Below are 18,540 nucleotides of genomic sequence, written 5' to 3'. Positions count from 1 at the left end.
GATTGATAGGGGAGAATTGGAAATAGAAGGATAGCTTCCAAATCACGTGAGGTCCTGGTTCCTCTCTATTCGGCCCTGGTTAGGCCTCATCTTGAGTATTGTGTCCAGTTCTGGGCACCACACTTCAAGAAGGATGCAGACAAGCTGGAGCGTGTTCAGAGGAGGGCAACCAGGATGATCAGGGGTCTGGAAACAAAGCCCTATGAGGAGAGACTGAAAGAACTGGGCATGTTTAGCCTGGAGAAGAGAAGACTGAGGGGAGACAGGATAGCACTCTTCAAATACTTGAAAGGTTGTCACACAGAGGAGGGCCAGGATCCCTTCTCGATCCTCCCAGAGTGCAGGACACGGAATAATGGGCTGAAGTTACAGGAAGACAGATTCTGGCTGGACACCAGGAAAAACTTCCTGACTGTTAGAGCAGTACGATAATGGAATCAGTTGCCTAGGGAGGTTGTGGGCTCTCCCACACTAGAGGCCTTCAAGAGGCAGCTGGACAACCATCTGTCGGGGATGCTTTAGCGTGGATTCCTGCATTGAGCACGGGGTTGGACTTGATGGCCTTATAGGCCCCTTCCAACTCTAATATTCTATGATTCTAGTGCAGAAAAAGCTGAGCAAAATGACCAGGAAGCTTCTGGAAAAACTCGGCTATGAGGAAAGGTCTTATGTTTAGGGGAAAGAATCATCGCGTAATGGTTGACATGACTGAGGTTTATAAAATTATACGTCGTGTAGAGAAAGTGTGTAGGGGAAAGTCTTTCTCCCGCACAATGCTAGTATTTGGAGGTCATCCCATGAAGTTATATAGGAGATTCAGGACAGACCAAAGGAAGTCCACCTTCATGTAGCATATAGTTACTCTATGGAACTCACTGCCACAAGATGTGGTGACAGCCACCAACTTAAATGGCTTCGAAAGGTGAAGGGACAAAATCCTGTCTTTTTTCCCTGTATAATATTGCCAGGATTCGATCATTTTTATCTGTCTCTTCTACCAAGACTCTTGTTCATGCATTGGTTATTTCTCAGTTGGATTACTGCAACCTTCTTCTCACTGGCCTTCCTTCTTCTCACATCAGTTCGTTGGTTCTGTTCACCACTCTGCTGCTAAGATCATCTTCTTGGCTCGCCGCTCTGACCATGTTACTCCACTTCTGAAATCTCTTCATTGGCTTCCAATTCACCTCAGAATCCAATATAAACTTCTCTTGTTAACCTACAAAGCTTTTCACTGTCTAGCTCCTTCCTATCTTTCCTCTCTCATCTCACACTATTGCCGCGCTCATGCTCTTTGCTCCTCTGATGCCATGTTTCTCACGTGCCCAAGGGTCTCTACTTCCCTTGCTTGGCTTCGTCCATTTTCTTCTGCTGCCCCTTACGCCTGGAACGCTCTTCCAGAACATTTGCGAACTACACGTTCAATTGTAGCTTTTAAAGCTCAGCTAAAAACTTTTCTTTTTTCTAAAGCTTTTAAAACTTGATTTTGATCTGACTTTTATACTGTTAGTTTTACTCTACCCTGTGCCTGTTCGGTACATTCTCTTCCCGTTCTTATTGTTTTATTATGATTTTATTAGAATGTAAGCCTATGCGGCAGGGTTTTGCTATTTTATTGTTTTACTCTGTACAGCACCATGTACACTGATAGTGCTATATAAATAATTAATAATAATAATAATTAATAATAATGGAGGATAAGGGTATCAATGACTACTGGTCATGATGGCCACAAACTACCTCGAAATTCAGAGACAACATGCCACTGATTCCCAGTTCCGGGGAACAATAGGGGACAGTATTTTTGCCCTCATGTCCTTTTCGTCGATTTCCCAGAGGCATCTGGTTGACCACTGTTAGGGTTAGACAGGTCCCTGGCCTGATCCAGACATACTCTTTTTATGCACCAGGACAACAGTATGAAATACCAAACTGATCAGAGTTCTGTGTGATCTTGAATTGTGACCCGTCTGACAAACTCTACCTGTCCATTGGCATCACTTCATAGTTAGCTGAAGTAATTACCTTATTTGGCTATATGCCCTGCAGTTAAGAAACACCAAACTATTTTCTAGACAGCCTAGGGCCCTTTTGTCCTTATCAGCTATTAATGATGGTGGTTTAGGTTTAATCTTTGCTGTGCCTCTTTAGCCTGAAAGTATTTATATGTTGTTATTTTGCGAAATCACCAAATTGTGTGGGGTTTTTTTGGGGGGGGGGTTTGGTTTGCTTTTTGCTCCCCCCCCCAATATAACTTAAAAGGAAGGAGAGAAGAAAGCAAACAAATGGAATAGTTTGCGGGTGCCCGCAGAGAGAAATAATCCTGACTGAAGTTTGACAAATTGTAACCCGGAGGCATATTTGAGATTTTCCATTTATGTAAAAATAAATAAATAATGTGTACATGCATACTGCTATTCTGGCCTCTCTTTTCCTGTGATTTATGCACAGCAGAAAGAGACCTTGATGTTATTAAATTTGTATCTTGCCTTCCCACGAGCCCCACTGAGGTTGCAAAACTGAAATTTGACAAAGTAATTGTACTGAATGAACAGAAAAAAGACAGCTGAGTCCTCTCTCTGTGGCTGGCAAAAAAATGTCAAGCGACGGCAGCAGTGATGGCAAATACAACTGTACTTGCAGTGTGTGTGTGTGTGTGTGTGTGTGTGAGAGAGAGAGAGAGAGAGAGAACTCATAGTCCATTATTTAGCCTGCTTTGTGCCTGGCGTGCTTTGCTGTAAAAACTGCGACCTGCTCAGAATTATGGCAGCTTTATACATCGGGCTGAACCATCTCACTGGGTTAGCAAGTGCTCTTTCCACTACACAATGGCTGTATGTGGAGCTTTCTAGCCCCTTTTGCACAAGAATGGCTGACTACATAAGTTGCAAGACAGAGAGGGCATTTATAACTTGAGATGAAACTTCAGTTGCTTTCAGGCCTCTCTGCATGTTAAAACCTGCAGTGAGTCTTTGATATCTACAGTCGTCTAAAAACAGAACAAAAAACAACAACACACTTCTAAAATTTGATTTTCCTAGAGAAAGCAGCTGGTCTCTCTCTCTCTCTCTCTCTCTCTCTCTCTCTCCCTGCACCCCACCCCCCACATTAACCAATAGATAAAGATTTCATGTTTGGACAGATTCTTCCTTTCTTTTGCTCATCTAGTTAACACGAAGCTTTGCATTGCATGCAGCCTGTAAGTTTTTTTTTTTAATTTGGCTGGAGGATTTGATTTATTGCAGTAGATCACGATACCGTGAAAGTACGCAGCCGTTCCTATGCGTCGCTCTCCTCCCCCACCACACCTTAGCGGGACTTTTAGGAGTTTTGGGGACTGCAAGATGAAGAACCTGAGGGTGGGGATGAGATGGCTTCGGCTGCAGTCTTGCACCAATAGAGTGCTGCTGTTGGTTAGGATGGAATCATGATGGTCCTGGTCAGGGCCAGTGCCAGACTATTTTGCGCCCTAGGCAAGGTGAGCTACTTTCACCCCACTCCCAAAATGCCAACTTTGATTTTTAAGAACATATGTTTCCTGGAAAAAATAAGAAGCACAAAACTTGAAACGGCTAAATTTATTTTAAAGTGCAAGAAATACATCATGCCAATTATAGCAAACAAATTGGAAAGGAACGTCTATGGGTCTAAAATGCATTATTTAATAGGTATGTCACCTCCAAATCATCCCCCCCAACTCACACACGCGCACACACACACACACACACACTCAGCATCACTCACTCCAAACAGACACATGCATGAACACATGCATTCACTCAAAGACCCCATGATGCACCCCATTCACCCATACATTCTCTCTCTCTCTCTCTCTCTCTCTCTCTCTCTCTCTCTTCTGGGCGTGTTCCAGAAGTCCGAACATAGAGCCGCCCCACCCCAGCGTCCCTGGCTTCGCTTCGGCTGGGCAGGTGCGGGGCGCCATCTTGCATGCCCAGGCCCAGCTGAATCCTCGGGCCGGGCCGGCTCACAGCCAATGCGCGTGAGTGCTGCACTGTGCCCGGTGCCCCTCTTAGCTTGGCGCTCTAGGCGGCTGCCTGAGTGGCCTCTATGGTAGCACCGGCCCTGGTCCTGATGTCATTTGCGTAGTTAGTTAATTTTAGACTATGGACGTTATGGTCTTACTGGGGGTAAGGATGGGCGGGGGAGGAGAGAGAGCCCTTTAGCTGATAATAAACATTACTTCACTTCCTTCGAAATGTGGTAAGTCCTCTTGCCATGATATTTGCTCTGAATTCCTACCCTGATGGCACCACTGCCAAAGGTCCTCATAGAACATTTTCACATCATGTATTAGACAGAGCTGTGTGATGAACAAGGCTGGCCTTGTCATGAGGCAGAGCGAGAAAGAGATCTTGGGGTTGTGGTGGACAGCAAGATGAAAATGTCAACCCAGTGTGTGACTGCTGTTAAAAAAAGAAGGGGAAAAAAAAGGGAAACTCCATGCTAGGCGTAATTAGGAAAGGAACTGAGAATAAAACCGCCGAGATCATACGGCCCTTATACAAATCTATGTTGCGACCACACTTAGAATACTGTGTACAGTTCCGGACACCGCAACTAAAAGGGGAGTGCAACCATTACAAATCTCCAAGAAGAAGAAGAAAAATTAAAATCAAGACATTGAAAAAACCATATATCAGACAGTAAAACACTTTCGGCTTATTCAACACCCATAATATAATCAATTGCATTCTGCATAATAAAATCCACTCCTGACTTGGCTAACACTATTATAAATCTGGAAATGGAAGTTGTCTTCCTAATACCATTCTTAAAATGAAAAATCTCCCACCCCATCCTGCTCATACCTATCTTTAGAAGGACACACCATTTAGCACTTCTCTTTGAAATATTGGCAATATGTACATTGCTATTTTCTGCTACGATGCGCCACCTGCCATGTTTCCATTGGATGCCTCATTGGATGGAAAAGCATGAGTTTTAGGCTGCCTTCCTTCCTTACCTGAGAGTAACTTCTAAGTAGATATGTATAGGATCGCACTTCTAGTCTCCCTTTAATCTGGAGTTATTTTTGTGTGGATTTTTTCCCTTTTAGTGTGGATTGCGGGCGCTGCCATTTTTCAAACGTATTGGACTTTTTTATGCTGTTTTACTCTTTTAACGCTAAACTGCTCTGAAAGTCTTTGAACCTGAGAATGGATATAATAAATAGAGGTAACCAAGAAATAAAACAATTGAAGTAGAGACGTATAGGATTGCACTGCCAGCCTTCTTTTAGTCTGGAGTTCTTTTTGTGTGGATATTTTCTTTTCATTTTGTATGGATTGCTGACACTGCTGTTTTTCAAACGTATTTGATGTGTTTGTGCTCTTTACCTTTTTAACCCTAAACTGCTCCGAGGGTCTTCGAACCTGAGGAAGGGGTAATAAACAGAGGCAACCAAGAAATAATAAAACAAAGGTGCGGACTTTGCTCCTCCTCCTCTTCTTCTGCGTGGTGCTCTTGTTGTGGGCTAAGAAATCATGGGTGTAGGGTGCCTGAAGGCACGGCTTTGTCTTGGATAATAAAAGTTCAGCAGAGCAAAGAAAATGCGGATCACCTGTCTCTTCTGTCAAGGCGTAATCAACGGATTATAATGGTTTTTTAAATTATGAATTTGTGACAGGTCTTTCCTCTCTTTCATGAGCTAGATAAGTCAGAGGCCTTTAAAGAAAGTTATGCTGAACAAGGAAATCTCTCTCTCTCTCTCTCTCTCTCTCTCTCTCTCTCTCTCTCTCTCTCATATTTCTTCAAAGCGAGCTGGAATTCAGTAGTGCACCTATAAATTCTTTGGGCCAATATTCCCCTTATACAGTACTTTTCGGTCTTCCAAACCCTCACAGAACTGTTTTTTACACTGCCCGTCTCAGCTGAGGAGACTCTGTGTTTCTGCCAAAGAGGGTTTTAAGATTCCAGGGCATGTTCAACTCCCAGAAGCTGCTGCCAGCATGGCCAATGGTCAGGAATGCTGGGAGTTGAAGTCAGTCATGATCTGGAGTTGAAGTCAGTCATGACCCATCCCTTCTGTCCACCCCTTCTCTAGGACAAGGAAGTGGGGACAGCCTTCAGGTTGAGGGATCAGTTTTGTGATTTTTTTTAAAATAAAAACAAATAGAACTTTGAAAGTGACTATCAAGAGCCCGAGGAAATTGTTTTCAATACCATAATGGAGCTGGTAGTCCTTTCAACCACAAACCCACTCTGGATTTCCAGCTAAGCTCTCTTCATTTCATCAGCCCAATTTAGGGGGAAAGCCTTCTAATTGCTGTTGTCATTATACAGTTGTGAGTCTGAGGTCCTTTTCAGCGGTGGCACCCTATTTGCGGAATGCTTTCCCCAGAGAGGCTCGCCTGGCACCTATGTTAAGGTCTCTTTGGCATCAGGTGAGGGGGGGGGGGGGGAAATTATCAGAAATGGTTGTTCTGGTTGCGGGTGACGGGAGTTTTGTAGTCTGACATATCAGGGGGGGAGGTCCTCAGGTTGCAGAAGGCCAGCTTGGGGCTTTAAAGGGCAACTCTAGCACTTGGAGTTGTGCCCTAAACCAAATGGGAGTCATTGAATTTGTTTTAAAATTGGCTGAGACAAGTGGGCCGTACTCTGGTAGGGATGTCAGGGAATTCTATCCAGAGGTTGTGTGTGAATCTCATTGAGTATTCAGCAGCTCAGCCCTCCTGGACTTTGGCTCCCTTCCCAGTAAGCTGGCCCAACTCCACGTGCATCAAGTCAGCCCAGCCTGTGCATTTGCCAGGGTTGTTGTTTTTTTTAAATAAAAAATTTGCGCAAATTGGAAAAAAATTGCGCAAATAGCAAATGGTTTACGCAAATTAGTTACATAATTTCCACAGAATTCCACTGTAATTTGCTGAATCCGTGCAAATTTCAGTCGTAACTTGTGCCATTGCAGCCCAAACTGACACAACATACGCAAATTTTGGCTGAAATTTGCATGAATTTCATTTGACACCTCCCCCTGAAACATTCCCAGACTCTGGGAAAAACCCGTGGCTTGCGAGGGGAAAGCTGAGGTGGGTGGACAGCAGGGTTCCTTCAGGTCGCAAACGGGCCGGATTTTCAAATGATGGACATCTGTACTCTCTAGTCGGCATGGAGACCTCAGCATGATCTACTGCATCCCCTCATCTCTTCATTGGCCACCTCTGAAATGGGAACTGGGTGCAGTAGAACCAGAAAGCCCACTAGGCTACCTCTGGGCTTTTTGAGTGCAGCAATTGCCCCAACAGGGGGCAGCTTTGAGCCTCCCGACGGCTCCCCTACTCAAGTGCGGTGTGTGACTTTGTGCATCACACCAAGCTACTCCAGCGAAATGATAACTCTCCAGGAGTAAAGATCAGGCTTTCGTTTAAATTTATGACCGGGTGTTTCCGAGAACCAAGCCTGAGCAAATTTTGGAACTGCTGGACAGGAAATAAGCTAATAATGGGATTTTGCAACGTGCAGTTTCCCATATATGGGAGTGAAAATTTGCCACAGGTTAGTCGTTGACCTTCCGGTTAGTTGGGTGAATCTTTTAAAAAAATCCCTTTGTTCTCCTAGCTCATGTGGCACAGTAAGGAATGTGCTCCGCATCAGGGTGTGCGACTCAAATCCCTCTGAAGGCCATTTCTACATTTTTGCTAATTCAAGAGGGCTGTGTTGCTACATTAATCATGCAAAAGCCATTTTATCACCAGTTTAACTCAGCGCTGTTTTTTTAAATTTTTATTTCAACCCGTCTTTTCTCTCTGCAATCCATAGCATCCTGTCTTGCTTCTTCGCTCCTCCAGAGACTACTTTAAAAACCTCTCTCTTTCTCCTTAATCCGCCTTTTCTTTTCCACGTCATAATGCACCCCCTCTCTTTCTTCCTCTGCCCTACAGGGCCCCCTCTCTTCCCTCTCCCTCTGCACCCTCTGGTAGTTGAGTATGAGTTGTTTAGAACCGTGGGTTGTTCGTTGAACCGTGGGTTATTGTGTTTTCTGAACGCAGCCAGGATGGCTTGTTAACCATGCGGTGTGGCTTATTTTCTCTAACAGAAAATCCATGGCTTGAGAATCCATGGTTTGTTTTGGGGTTGTTCACGCCAGAGTACAAATCTGGATTGGGGCCCCACGCCTGCAATTTACTTTTTAAAAGCCATTCATGCAATGGCTAATTGCACCACATCTCGTCTGGCTTGTATTTTCATACCTTAAAAAAAGCGGAGGTGTTTTGAATTCTATTTGTGTGTGTGTTTTAAATCTTCTTCAGGAAACAAATGAGCTCAGTTTCAATGCTCTTCACCTTGGGGGAATGTATCGACCTAATCCAAAAGGGAATTTTATGCTCATTCAACATTCCTTCCGATTTCAGGATCTGCATTTTGAAAAGGCTCCTATTTAATCACCCTAATTGTAAAATGCACAGCCTTCAGCAACAGGGCAATACCTCCCTATAGGAAATGTGAAGGATCCCGGCGTCACGGCAAATGCAGGGCTTCTGTCTGATGCGCCAACCAAGTCTCATCTAAAGATGTCTCTCCCCCCCCTTCTTCTTTTGCAGTGACATATTTGACGCCATGTTCCCTGTTACACACATCGCTGAAGAAACTGTCATACAACAGGGTACGCACAGTCCCTTCGTATATCTGGGTGGAAGAGTGAGAAAAACACGGTTCTTTGGGCATCCCTGTTCAGGGATATTCCCTGGCTGTTCTGTTTCTTTTGAAGACACAAGGAGCCTGGACACGGCTTGTCTTCCGTAAACTGCGGGGAGGGGGTCATTTCCAGTGGAGAAGGAGAGGGAATTAATGCTTTCTGCTCTCCCCTTGAGATTTATCCCGGCCGTTTCTCACCTGTTTCCATCACACGCATGGGTATAGTCAAACAGGGTTGGGATACCTTTTCTTCTGTTGAGGGACACATTCCCTTGGTGTCATTTATCAGGGACCAAACCAAAAGTGAGTGGGGGCAGTTCTATTCTCTCTCTCTCTCTCTCTCTTGTTGTTGTTGTTGTTGTTGTTGTTGTTGTTAGCTAAATCACACCCTGGGCAGTGGCGCTCCTAAGATCCTTTGCATACCAGGAAAAGGGTTTTAGGGGGAGAAATATAAAAAATCATTAAAAAATCAACGGATGACCCAATCCGATTCAAATTTGGTATGCTTAAAGCCCTCCTTAATATCTATCACTGTGCCAATTTTGATGTCTTTAGCTACGCAGATGTAAGCATTTGTTTAATTTGTACTTTTAAACATATCAAAGTACATTAATTTGTTCTTTAAACACATCAAATCCTCCTCCTGTGCCCCCAGCTCGGAGAACAACAAAAGATTCGCTCCTAAAGAGGTAGTAAAATAGGTTGGTTGGCTAAGAAGCACAATTAAGGCAGGATGTATGGGAGTACTTCACAGTCAAAGCAGAGTATAAGCTGGAAAACTTTGGAGTCCTTTGCACCCAATTCGCAGTGATTGCACAGTATAACGCTGGTGTGATGAAGCTATCTCTCTGTTTCTCTCTCGGATTATACGTATTCAAGGAAAACAACACGAAATACCCTTAATAATGATGTTAATCTGTGGAAATATGTCTAGGCGTATTATGTCAGACTCCCCCAAGCCGGCGCCCAACAGATGTGTTGGACTATAACTCCCATCAACCCCAGCTTGGTAGGTTCATTGGTTGGGGATAATGGGAGTAGTAATCCAATACATTTGGAAGGCTCCAGGTTGGGGGAGGCTGTTTTATGTCCTCTGTAACAACGTCACAACGGGTTTTCAAAGACCATCAAAACTATTTTGTGTTTTTATGTCCATGCAGGAGATGAAGGAGACAACTTTTATGTGATCGATCAAGGGGAAGTGGATGTAAGTTGTTATTCACTTCTCACTTTGAAGATGTTTATTTCCTCCCCTCTTTTCTCAGTCATGCTGTCTTTGTTAGGATGCTTCTATTGCGTTAACCTTGGCCAGTTTCTAGGCTGTTGGATTCACCTAGGGACCGAATGCAGCAGGAGATTACTTAACATAATGAAGAACCATAGATTAGCACTACATGATACACTTCACCCTCCTGTCTCCTTTTTCCAATTTTGCTTTTAAACTAACTGCAGTTCTTCGTTACATCTGAACTCTGGGTAATTTAAACAAGCCAGGATCAAACTGTGGTTTATGATCCTGGCTTGCCAGGGGGTTGGTGGGCACATCTGGAAGTCTGAGAGTGTCAGGGTGCTCTCATAAAACAGTCACAAAATACTCATTTCCCAGAGGGCAACTGGTAAGACTAAAAGAAAAGTTACTCGCCCAAGAACCTAGGTACAAGGCAGACGTGGTGTTTGAGCTCCAAAAGACAAAAACACTGTTTTGAACTCTAATAAAGATGGTGCTGTAAGGTAGTCGTTTGCCCAGTTAAACAATATCTTAAGGAAATAAAATTAAAATCCAGAGGGGCAGAAGCCTGGTGGGTGTTAAGAGAGGTGTCCATGGGCATGTTGGAGTCCAACGGCAACAAGGCTGAGAGCCCAGATTTAAACTCTGGTTAGTTTAAATAAGCCATGATCAAACTGTGGTTTATGCTCTATGGTTTGGCGTCACACCATAATTTAAACTAATCAGCGTTCCCCATTTAGACATAATGGAGAACGCTAGTTAGCTATGAAGTGAAAACAGATGTTCCCAATCTGCTAGAAGAGAAAAGGACAGGAGAGAGAGTGCATGAGTTCAAATGGTGCTAAGCCATGGCTTCGCATTATGTCCGAATTGAGCTAAAGTGTCAGAGCAATGGTCTCCATCACACAGATCTACCCAGCTCGGTCAGTTCTGACCCCAAATTAGAAGCTTTGGGGCTCTTTGAAGTCATTTCCCCATGCAGCACAGTCACGAGCCAAGCTTATTAGTCCGTATGAAGTAGGTTAATGGGATATCATAAGCAAACAAATTACTCTAGGTTTAGAACCCCTATTAACCACCCCTGTAGGCAACATTCTTGCCACCGAGAGATCAAGATGGAAGGCTATCAAGGTGGAATGCACTCGAGGGCCGGGTGAAACCAGAGCAGAGTGTTTTCGATAATCACCCAGGTTAGGTTACATGTAGCTCATGTCTCCCCATAGAGCATGAACAGGAAGCCTCAGGCTGAGAGTTTCATCTTCAAAAAAATATATCCCAATTTGCGTTTCAAAACTTGCTCTGAATGACTGAATCACGGGTTGGGAGTGCATTTGAGGGGAGGCTTCCATCAAACAGACATGAGATTGCCCTGCTAGCCTGGAAGGCTCGCAGATCTGAATGTTTTGCCCTGGGCTAGTCAAGGAGATAGTCCTGTGGATTGAGAAACCTTGCTAGCCCAGCCGGTAACAGACTCCCGGGGGGCGTGGGCGTTGGCCATGGTGCTGCCAATGAGCGCTCAGCTTCTTCTTCTTGCTCCTTTCCTCAAATGCAGTGAGCAACATCCAAGGTGAGCTCTACTTAGAGTAGACCCGTTGAACTGAACGGGACTTCAATTGTTCTAAGCTCCATCCATTTCAATGGGTCTACTCTAAGGAGAGCTCACCTTGGATTTTACCCAATAGCCAAAGTTGACGTGTCAAGGTGTTGCGTTGCGGGTAACCTTACGATGGCGGACAGCCAGAGTGGAGCGACAGCTTCGCTCCCATTCAAAAGGGCTGCTGCCCCACCAGGAAACTAGAGAATGGTGATGAGCGTGCAGGGATGGCAGGAGTGGGAGCGGGCAGGTAAACAAGCTGAGTGAAATGGTGAAGTGGCAGGCAAAACGGAAGTGGTGGTGACAACGCTTGAAATGGTAGTGGTAGAGGAGGAGGCAGCGGCGGGCCAAATGACACCTGCCTCATCATTATCGTTGATGTCTTTCTCAATGTTACTACTCTTCAACAGGTCTTTAAAACCCACCTGTTTACATTAGACTCTCATTAAGTTAGAACTACACTGGGGCCATTGTGTATATGGTGCTATTTAGCTTAACTGTTAATTACCGGGCTTCTATTTTTATTGTTGATTTATTATGTTTTGTGGTGTGCTGCCTTGGGAGGGTGTTTTTGGGTGATATGCTGCCTTCAGAAGGGTATTTTGGCTGGTATGCTTCCTTGGAAGGTTTCTTTTGGGTGGCATGATGCCTTGGGAGATTTATTTTGGGTGGTATGCTGCCTCGGGAGGGTTTATCCTAAAATTTGGCTTGTAATTATTATTTTTAATATATAAAAACATTATTAGGATTATTACCGTCATCATCCTCTGGAAGGCCAGTTGAGCAAAGATACCTAGGGAGGTTGTGTGAAATGCTCTTTAGAGATTTCACCTATTGATGTCTTAGTTTGTATACTGACCAACTGGCAAATGCTCTCGCCAAAGATAGATACAGACTGAATTTAAAATTAATCCACGGGCCGTTTACATGTCTTTCCAAATAAAAGGAAAACGCACCCATAAACAAAAATGCAGCATTGGAACAACAACAGTTGCATAAACTTTGTGTCAAATGAGCAAAGTTGAGAATCATGGTTTGCAATCTTTTAAAGAGAAGGATTTTAAAGAAAACGCCGGAGAGTGGATCCTTTTGTGGTTTCTTTAGGAACAGCCTAATCTCCTGGCCAAGAGGCTTTGGTAATTGGATCCAGTGGGTCCCTCCCCACCCTGATTCTATTTTGAGAAGCCAGTGGTGTATTTTAAGCCACCCGGCATGGCCTGGCAGGTATTTTAGTCTGTGGCATCTTTTTTTTCAAAGCCCTTGTTTGTGTCAGGGGGCGGACTAATTGGCATTGTTGGGAATTTGAAACCTCACGCTCCAGAAGTCACCCGCTCCTCAGGACACCCGTGTGACTCACGGCTCCTATCAAGGAAGGTATCACGGCTCAGCAGCCAACTCTGCCACATCAGCAAGCGGGACGCAGGAGAAAGACAACTTAACAAGATCGCAAGGGGTTGTTTATAGGAACGTGGTAACATTTCTTCTATTTTTAAAGCCCGTGGCACCTTGGCAGCTGACTACCTGTCATGGCAGGAGCAGGGCTGAGGCTCGATTCTGAGCGAAAGTACAGGGTGGCTGGGCGGGTGTCGATCAAAATTCAGCGCCCAAACATCTGGAGGGCACTAGGTTAGGTAAGAGCGAACCACCCTTGCTGCTTTGCAGGGAAAAGTGGACGCCCGGACTTCTTTCACCCGGGGGGGGGGGATCTACACAGCGCCGTGAAGGCGCTTGCGTGCGCCTCCAGTGCGCCCCGAAAGTCATTGTGTAGATCCTGCCTCGGACTACGCTGGGAAGGGCGCCTCTAGTCCGTCCGACCGTCCGTCAGGCTGGCCCCGCCCCATCCCGGCCGTGGGCTTTATAATAGGAAATCCTTCCTCCCAATGGCCCGGGTGAGTGCAACCTCCTTGCTGCCTCGGCGTTTCTGGGGGCGGCGGGGGGGGGGCGGGGGCGGGGCAGAAGGATGCTTGAACTAACTGCTCGTTTGCCCCCTCCAGCAGCAACAGGTTAAATGCTTCAGCCCGGGCCATTCAGAGGAAGGATTTCCTATTATAAAGCCCATGGCCGGGATGGGGCGGGGCCAGCCTGACGGACGGACGGACGGACTAGAGGCGCCCTTCCCAGCGTAGTCCAAGGCAGGATCTACACAATGACTTTCGGGGCGCACTGGAGGCGCATGCAAGCGCCTTCACGGCGCTGTGTAGCTCCTCCCCCATATTGCCTTGTACAACTTATCGAGTCGTTGAGGGCTCAACGTATTTAACTCCGAGGGCTTACCTATCCAGTATGCAGCTGACCCTCGCTCTTTTATTTATTTCTAGATAATCACGCAGGATCTAGCCCTGAATAGGGACCACCGCATGTGGTTAGGGGTCCCTGGGATCCCACCGGGCTGCATTCCCCCCCTTTTAATTCTCCCCCAGCCCACAGGGTTGAAAAAAAGTGGGGGGAATCTCATTGGCTCCAATGAATGTTCCCAGCGGTGGTGAATCTGGGCAAAACTGCCTGGGTTTGAACCTAGCCATGCCAGTGTTCCCAATCTAGATGGAGGACCCACATGTATACACAAAAGTAAATAAGGATGAGGATCAGCTGTACGCTACGTATTTAGTGTGGTGTGTCATTTAGTCCCGAGGCACACATTTTCTTTCTTCCAAATCGAAATGAGAGGCACGGCTTCACTCTTGCATCCCAAAGACATGCATATAAGAGCAATGGAAAACTCAGAGCTGCCTCTTCTCAAAAGAGCCCACACAGTTTGCTTAGGCATGAATCACTCTTCTGGGTCTGGTTGTGCATGAATCAATGCTCCTCCAATCAGAACGAAGGGGGGAAATCCCAGAGTGGTGACTCACCCAGAGACACAGTAGCCAGTCACCTCCAAGGCTGAGTATTTCTGCAGTGTTGTCTCCAGATTGAGAGTGAATGAATTTCTCCAGTCATGCTCAGTGCAGCGAGGGAGCAGAGTGATTGGCCTCCAGCAGAAGGTCCTCGGAAGAATGGAAGGGCAGAGCAGTGAGTCATACTGAGACACAACGGGATGATTCCTTTTGCAAGAGGTTTCTTTGGACTCTTTGGAGCCTTTAGCTGTTTGGTTCGGAGATTATCATCTTTGCACAGTAGCTGGAACAGAACACAGCGTTTTTTTACGGGTTGGAATAGCCCTTAGTTTGATATAGAGAAGGCTTCGAGCAATTTACATGGCTGCTGGACACATTGTGCCAGCTCTGTCTGCGAGGAGGGGTAGCTTTGCTCCATTCCCCTGAAAGGGGGGTGGTCTATCCTGCAGTAGGATGGGAGGGAGAATCATAGAATCATAGAATAGTAGAGTTGGAAAGGGCCTATAAGGCCATTGAGTCCAACCCCCAGTTCAATGCAGGAATCCACCCTAAAGCATCCCTGACAGATGGCTGTCCAGCTGCCTCTTGAAGGCCTCTAGTGTGGGAGAGCCCACAACCTCCCTAGGTAACTGGTTCCATTGTTGTACTGCTCTAACAAGCAGTTTTTCCTGATGTCCAGCCGGAATCTGCTTCCTGTAACTTCAGCCCATTATTCCGTGTCCTGCACTCTGGGATGACTGAGAAGAGATCTTGGCCTTCCTCTGTGTGACAACCTTTCAAGTATTTGAAGAGTGCTGTCCTGTCTCCCCTCAATCTTCTCTTCTCCAGGCTAAACATGCCCAGTTCTTTCATTCTCTTTTTATAGGGCTTTGTTTCCAGACCCCTGATCATCCTGGTTGCCCTCCTCTGAACACGCTCCAGCTTGTCTGCATCCTTCTTGAAGTGTGGTGCCCAGAACTGGACACAATACTCTAGATGAGGCCTAACCAGGGCCAAATAGAGAGGAACCAGTACCTCACGGGATTTGGAAGCTATATTTCTACTAATGCAGCCCAAAATAGCATTTGCTTTTTTTGCAGCCACATCACACTGTTGGCTCATATTCAGCTCGTGATCTACATCAATTCCAAGATCCTGTCTCTCTGCCCACTAATGTCCCGTGGCTTTAAACTGTATCGACTGCAAAGCTATATACCAGTTATGGAAGTCGGCCCCTGGTAACTGAAGACGTTACTGCAGGCTTCATCCACATGGACACATTTACATTAATTTAAATTAATGCTTTTTAAAAGCAAAATAACCCCAGGGTGCACATTCCAAGGGCCCTCTTAGTCGTCTTGCCAAATTTCAGGCATGTAGTTTTCACGGTCTTGGAGCTATGGTGCAGACAGACACACATCCTTATTATAGATGATCTCTTGGCTATGCTCTTCTGGGTCCTGAGTCACCATGAAAACAGGTCATAATGACTGTGGTGCAGGCAGAGGCATGGATCGGAATGGGGGCATATCTCATGGCAGCCCTGTTTTCCTCCATCTGACGTCCGCCGCTGTGGCGTTACGGCTCCGGTCAATCAGTCAGCTGCTGAGAAACATCTTGCTAATTCACAGCCAAAAAACCCTGAATACGGAAAATCTTTCCACTAGATAGGAGAGCAGCTTAAGGCTTTTCCGTTTCGGCGGTCAGGCGGCCACATCGGTACCCAGAGAAGACTGGCACCCTGCCCAAACGTATCTGGTGAAACATAAATGACGGGCTTCCAGTAAAAATGTTGAAAGTACCTGCTCCGAAGTCTGTATTTTTGAAGGGGGAAAAAAAATCCCTAATCCATATTTCCAAATATAAACCTGCTTCCTGTTGGTTACTTTAATTTTACAAACCTTGCTCTTTTCCTCCTTCTTCTCTGCATAAAGAAGCACTGTCAGCCAAGCTTTTAAAATAGATTCGCAGGATGGTTTTTTTTTTTTTTAAAAAAAGGGTTATTATGGTCAATGTCCTATTGGACTTTCATCTCCTTCTGCAATCAGCCTCAGGAGTTCTCTTCTTGCACACCAGTAGCTCTCCCGTTAATCTATGTCTGGGGCTTGGCATACTCCGTGAAATAAACAAACAAAACCCGAGAGATGCCAAAGTCTGCATTAAAGAAGCCCAAATTCCACACCAGTAGCCATGTTTACTCACAAGTAAGTCCCACTGCATCCAGAAGGGTTTGCTCCCAGGAAAGTCTGGATAAGATTGCAGCCTTCGCATATGTCTGCATTACAGATATATATCAGTTTTGTACCTTGTTTTATTAGTCATGGCTCCCTCCCACCTCCCCCAAAGTATTCTGGGAAATGTAATATGCTGTAGGATACTGAGAAGTCTCTATTCGCCCTTAGCAAAATTTAAAGTTGCCAGAGTTCAAGAGTGCTTCTAGACGAAGCTTTTATTGTTCAGTTGCCCTGCTGTATTCAGGGTACAATCTGTAAAGGCCCATTTATGCAATGGGGTGGGGTGGGCGGATGGCTGCCGAGCACTTTTCAGGCCTCATGGGAGTTTGGAACGTGGGTCCGTGGGTCCACCTAGGTGCCTGAATGGGTTTGGGGGACGCAGGGGACTCCGGACTCAGTCCATCGCCCGCGACACCCCTCACTGGATTGTGTCTTTACGTTGCATGTCTGATTGTGCCTACCGATCCCAGAATCAGGTTTACACGGTGTCGGGACAATGTTATGGTTCAGTTGAGCATCACGGCCAACCACCTAAAGCCGGGGTGGGTAACTTACACCTTCGTTCTGATGGTTTGGTACTACAGTTCCCATCAGCCCTAGCTGGCATGGCCAATGAGAGGAGGATCATGGGAATTGTAGGCCAACGCATCTAGAGGCCCACAAGTTGCCCGCCCCGTCTGACAGAGTGAAAAGAGGGCAAAGGAAGCTCACTCACCTGGACAATTTGCAAGCCCATCATGGGAACTGCAGCCGTTCATATCAAAAGAACGGGAAACAATAGACGCCCAGAATGCGTTTGATCTTCAGGAAGCTGCAGGCTCAGGTGGCAACTTTGCTCTTCATATTTGGATATCTGCATCTCCACATTCCTGTGCAAACGACACGAAAGCAAAGAAGACAAAGAAGGGTTCTTTGGCTACCGTACGACTGGGGTCAGCAGCTCAAGGAACTAAAGAGGGCGTGTGTGGATTTTGTACCGACTTTTACAGGGTAACAGTTCCTAGATACCAAAGCCGTACAAACCCAATTATCAACTCAGCATTGTGTGCACCCGTGTGTTTAAAATAAGTAGATTTCCATGACCTTTACTAGAGAGATGGTTAGGGGAAGTTTTCACAAATTTTTACATGACTTACTACTTGGTCCTATCACGGCCCTGATAAATATGTACGAGCTGCGGTCCTATCAGCCTGCTAATGCCAATAGGTGATATATAGGCACACGCATATGCTGCAGGAAAAGTTGCTAATGCAGTCACAGAGGAATGAAGTTAAGGACATGAATTGGAAATCGACCCGGTGGGAAATAATTTATTTATTTATTTATTTATTTATTTATTTATTTATTACATTTTTATACCGCCCAACAGCCGAAGCTCTCTGGGCGGTTCACAAAAAATTAAAACCATGAAGAGCATAATAAAACAACCAACAGTCTAAAAACACAAATACAAAACACAATATAAAAAGCACAACCAGGATAAAACCAACCACACAGCAGAAATTGATATAGGTTAAAAGACGGAATTAAAACAGCAAAGTTTAAATGTAAGTTAAATTAGGTGTTAAAATACTGCAAAAATAAAAAGGTCTTCAGTTGGCGACGGAAGGAATACAGTGTAAGCGCCAGGCGAACCTCTCTGGGGAGCTCGTTCCACAGCTGGGGTGCCACAACAGAGAAGGCCCTGCTCCTAGTAGCCACCTGCCTCACTTCCTTTGGCAGGGGCTCACGGAGAAGGGCCCCTGTAGATGATCTTAAGGACCGGGCAGGTACATCTGGGAGGAGGCGTTCTTTCAAATAACCTGGCCCCAAGCCGCTTAGGGCTTTGAATGTTAGTACCAGATGTTTCCGTCTTTGAAAAAGTACCCTTTAGGCCAGCCTTCGCAAACCCAGAGCCTTGTGGGCATGTTGGGCTGCAACTCCCATCATCGGATGATGGGACCTGTAGTCCAACGTGCCCACAAGGCTCCACGTTTGGGTAAGACTGCCTTAGGCCCTTCTGAATTTTCTCTCTCT

The 18,540-nt window shown here is 45.7% G+C and overlaps 1 protein-coding gene across 1 annotated transcript in view; it reads left to right on the top strand.

The window, feature by feature from the left end:
- PRKAR1B (protein kinase cAMP-dependent type I regulatory subunit beta) overlaps window positions 1–18,540 on the top strand; it is a 108,553-nt gene that overhangs the window by 42,657 nt on the left and 47,356 nt on the right. Inside the window, exons 4-5 of the mRNA XM_063143646.1 lie at window positions 8,559–8,620; window positions 9,813–9,859. Of these exons, the coding sequence (XP_062999716.1) occupies window positions 8,559–8,620; window positions 9,813–9,859 (109 nt within the window). The remainder of the gene's footprint in view (window positions 1–8,558; window positions 8,621–9,812; window positions 9,860–18,540) is intronic.

This window comes from Elgaria multicarinata, chromosome 17 (genome assembly GCF_023053635.1).
Source record: "Elgaria multicarinata webbii isolate HBS135686 ecotype San Diego chromosome 17, rElgMul1.1.pri, whole genome shotgun sequence".
Lineage (NCBI taxonomy): Eukaryota > Metazoa > Chordata > Lepidosauria > Squamata > Anguidae > Elgaria > Elgaria multicarinata.
Note: the sequence above shows the minus strand (reverse complement) of the source record. Positions and strands in the feature narration are given on the sequence as shown.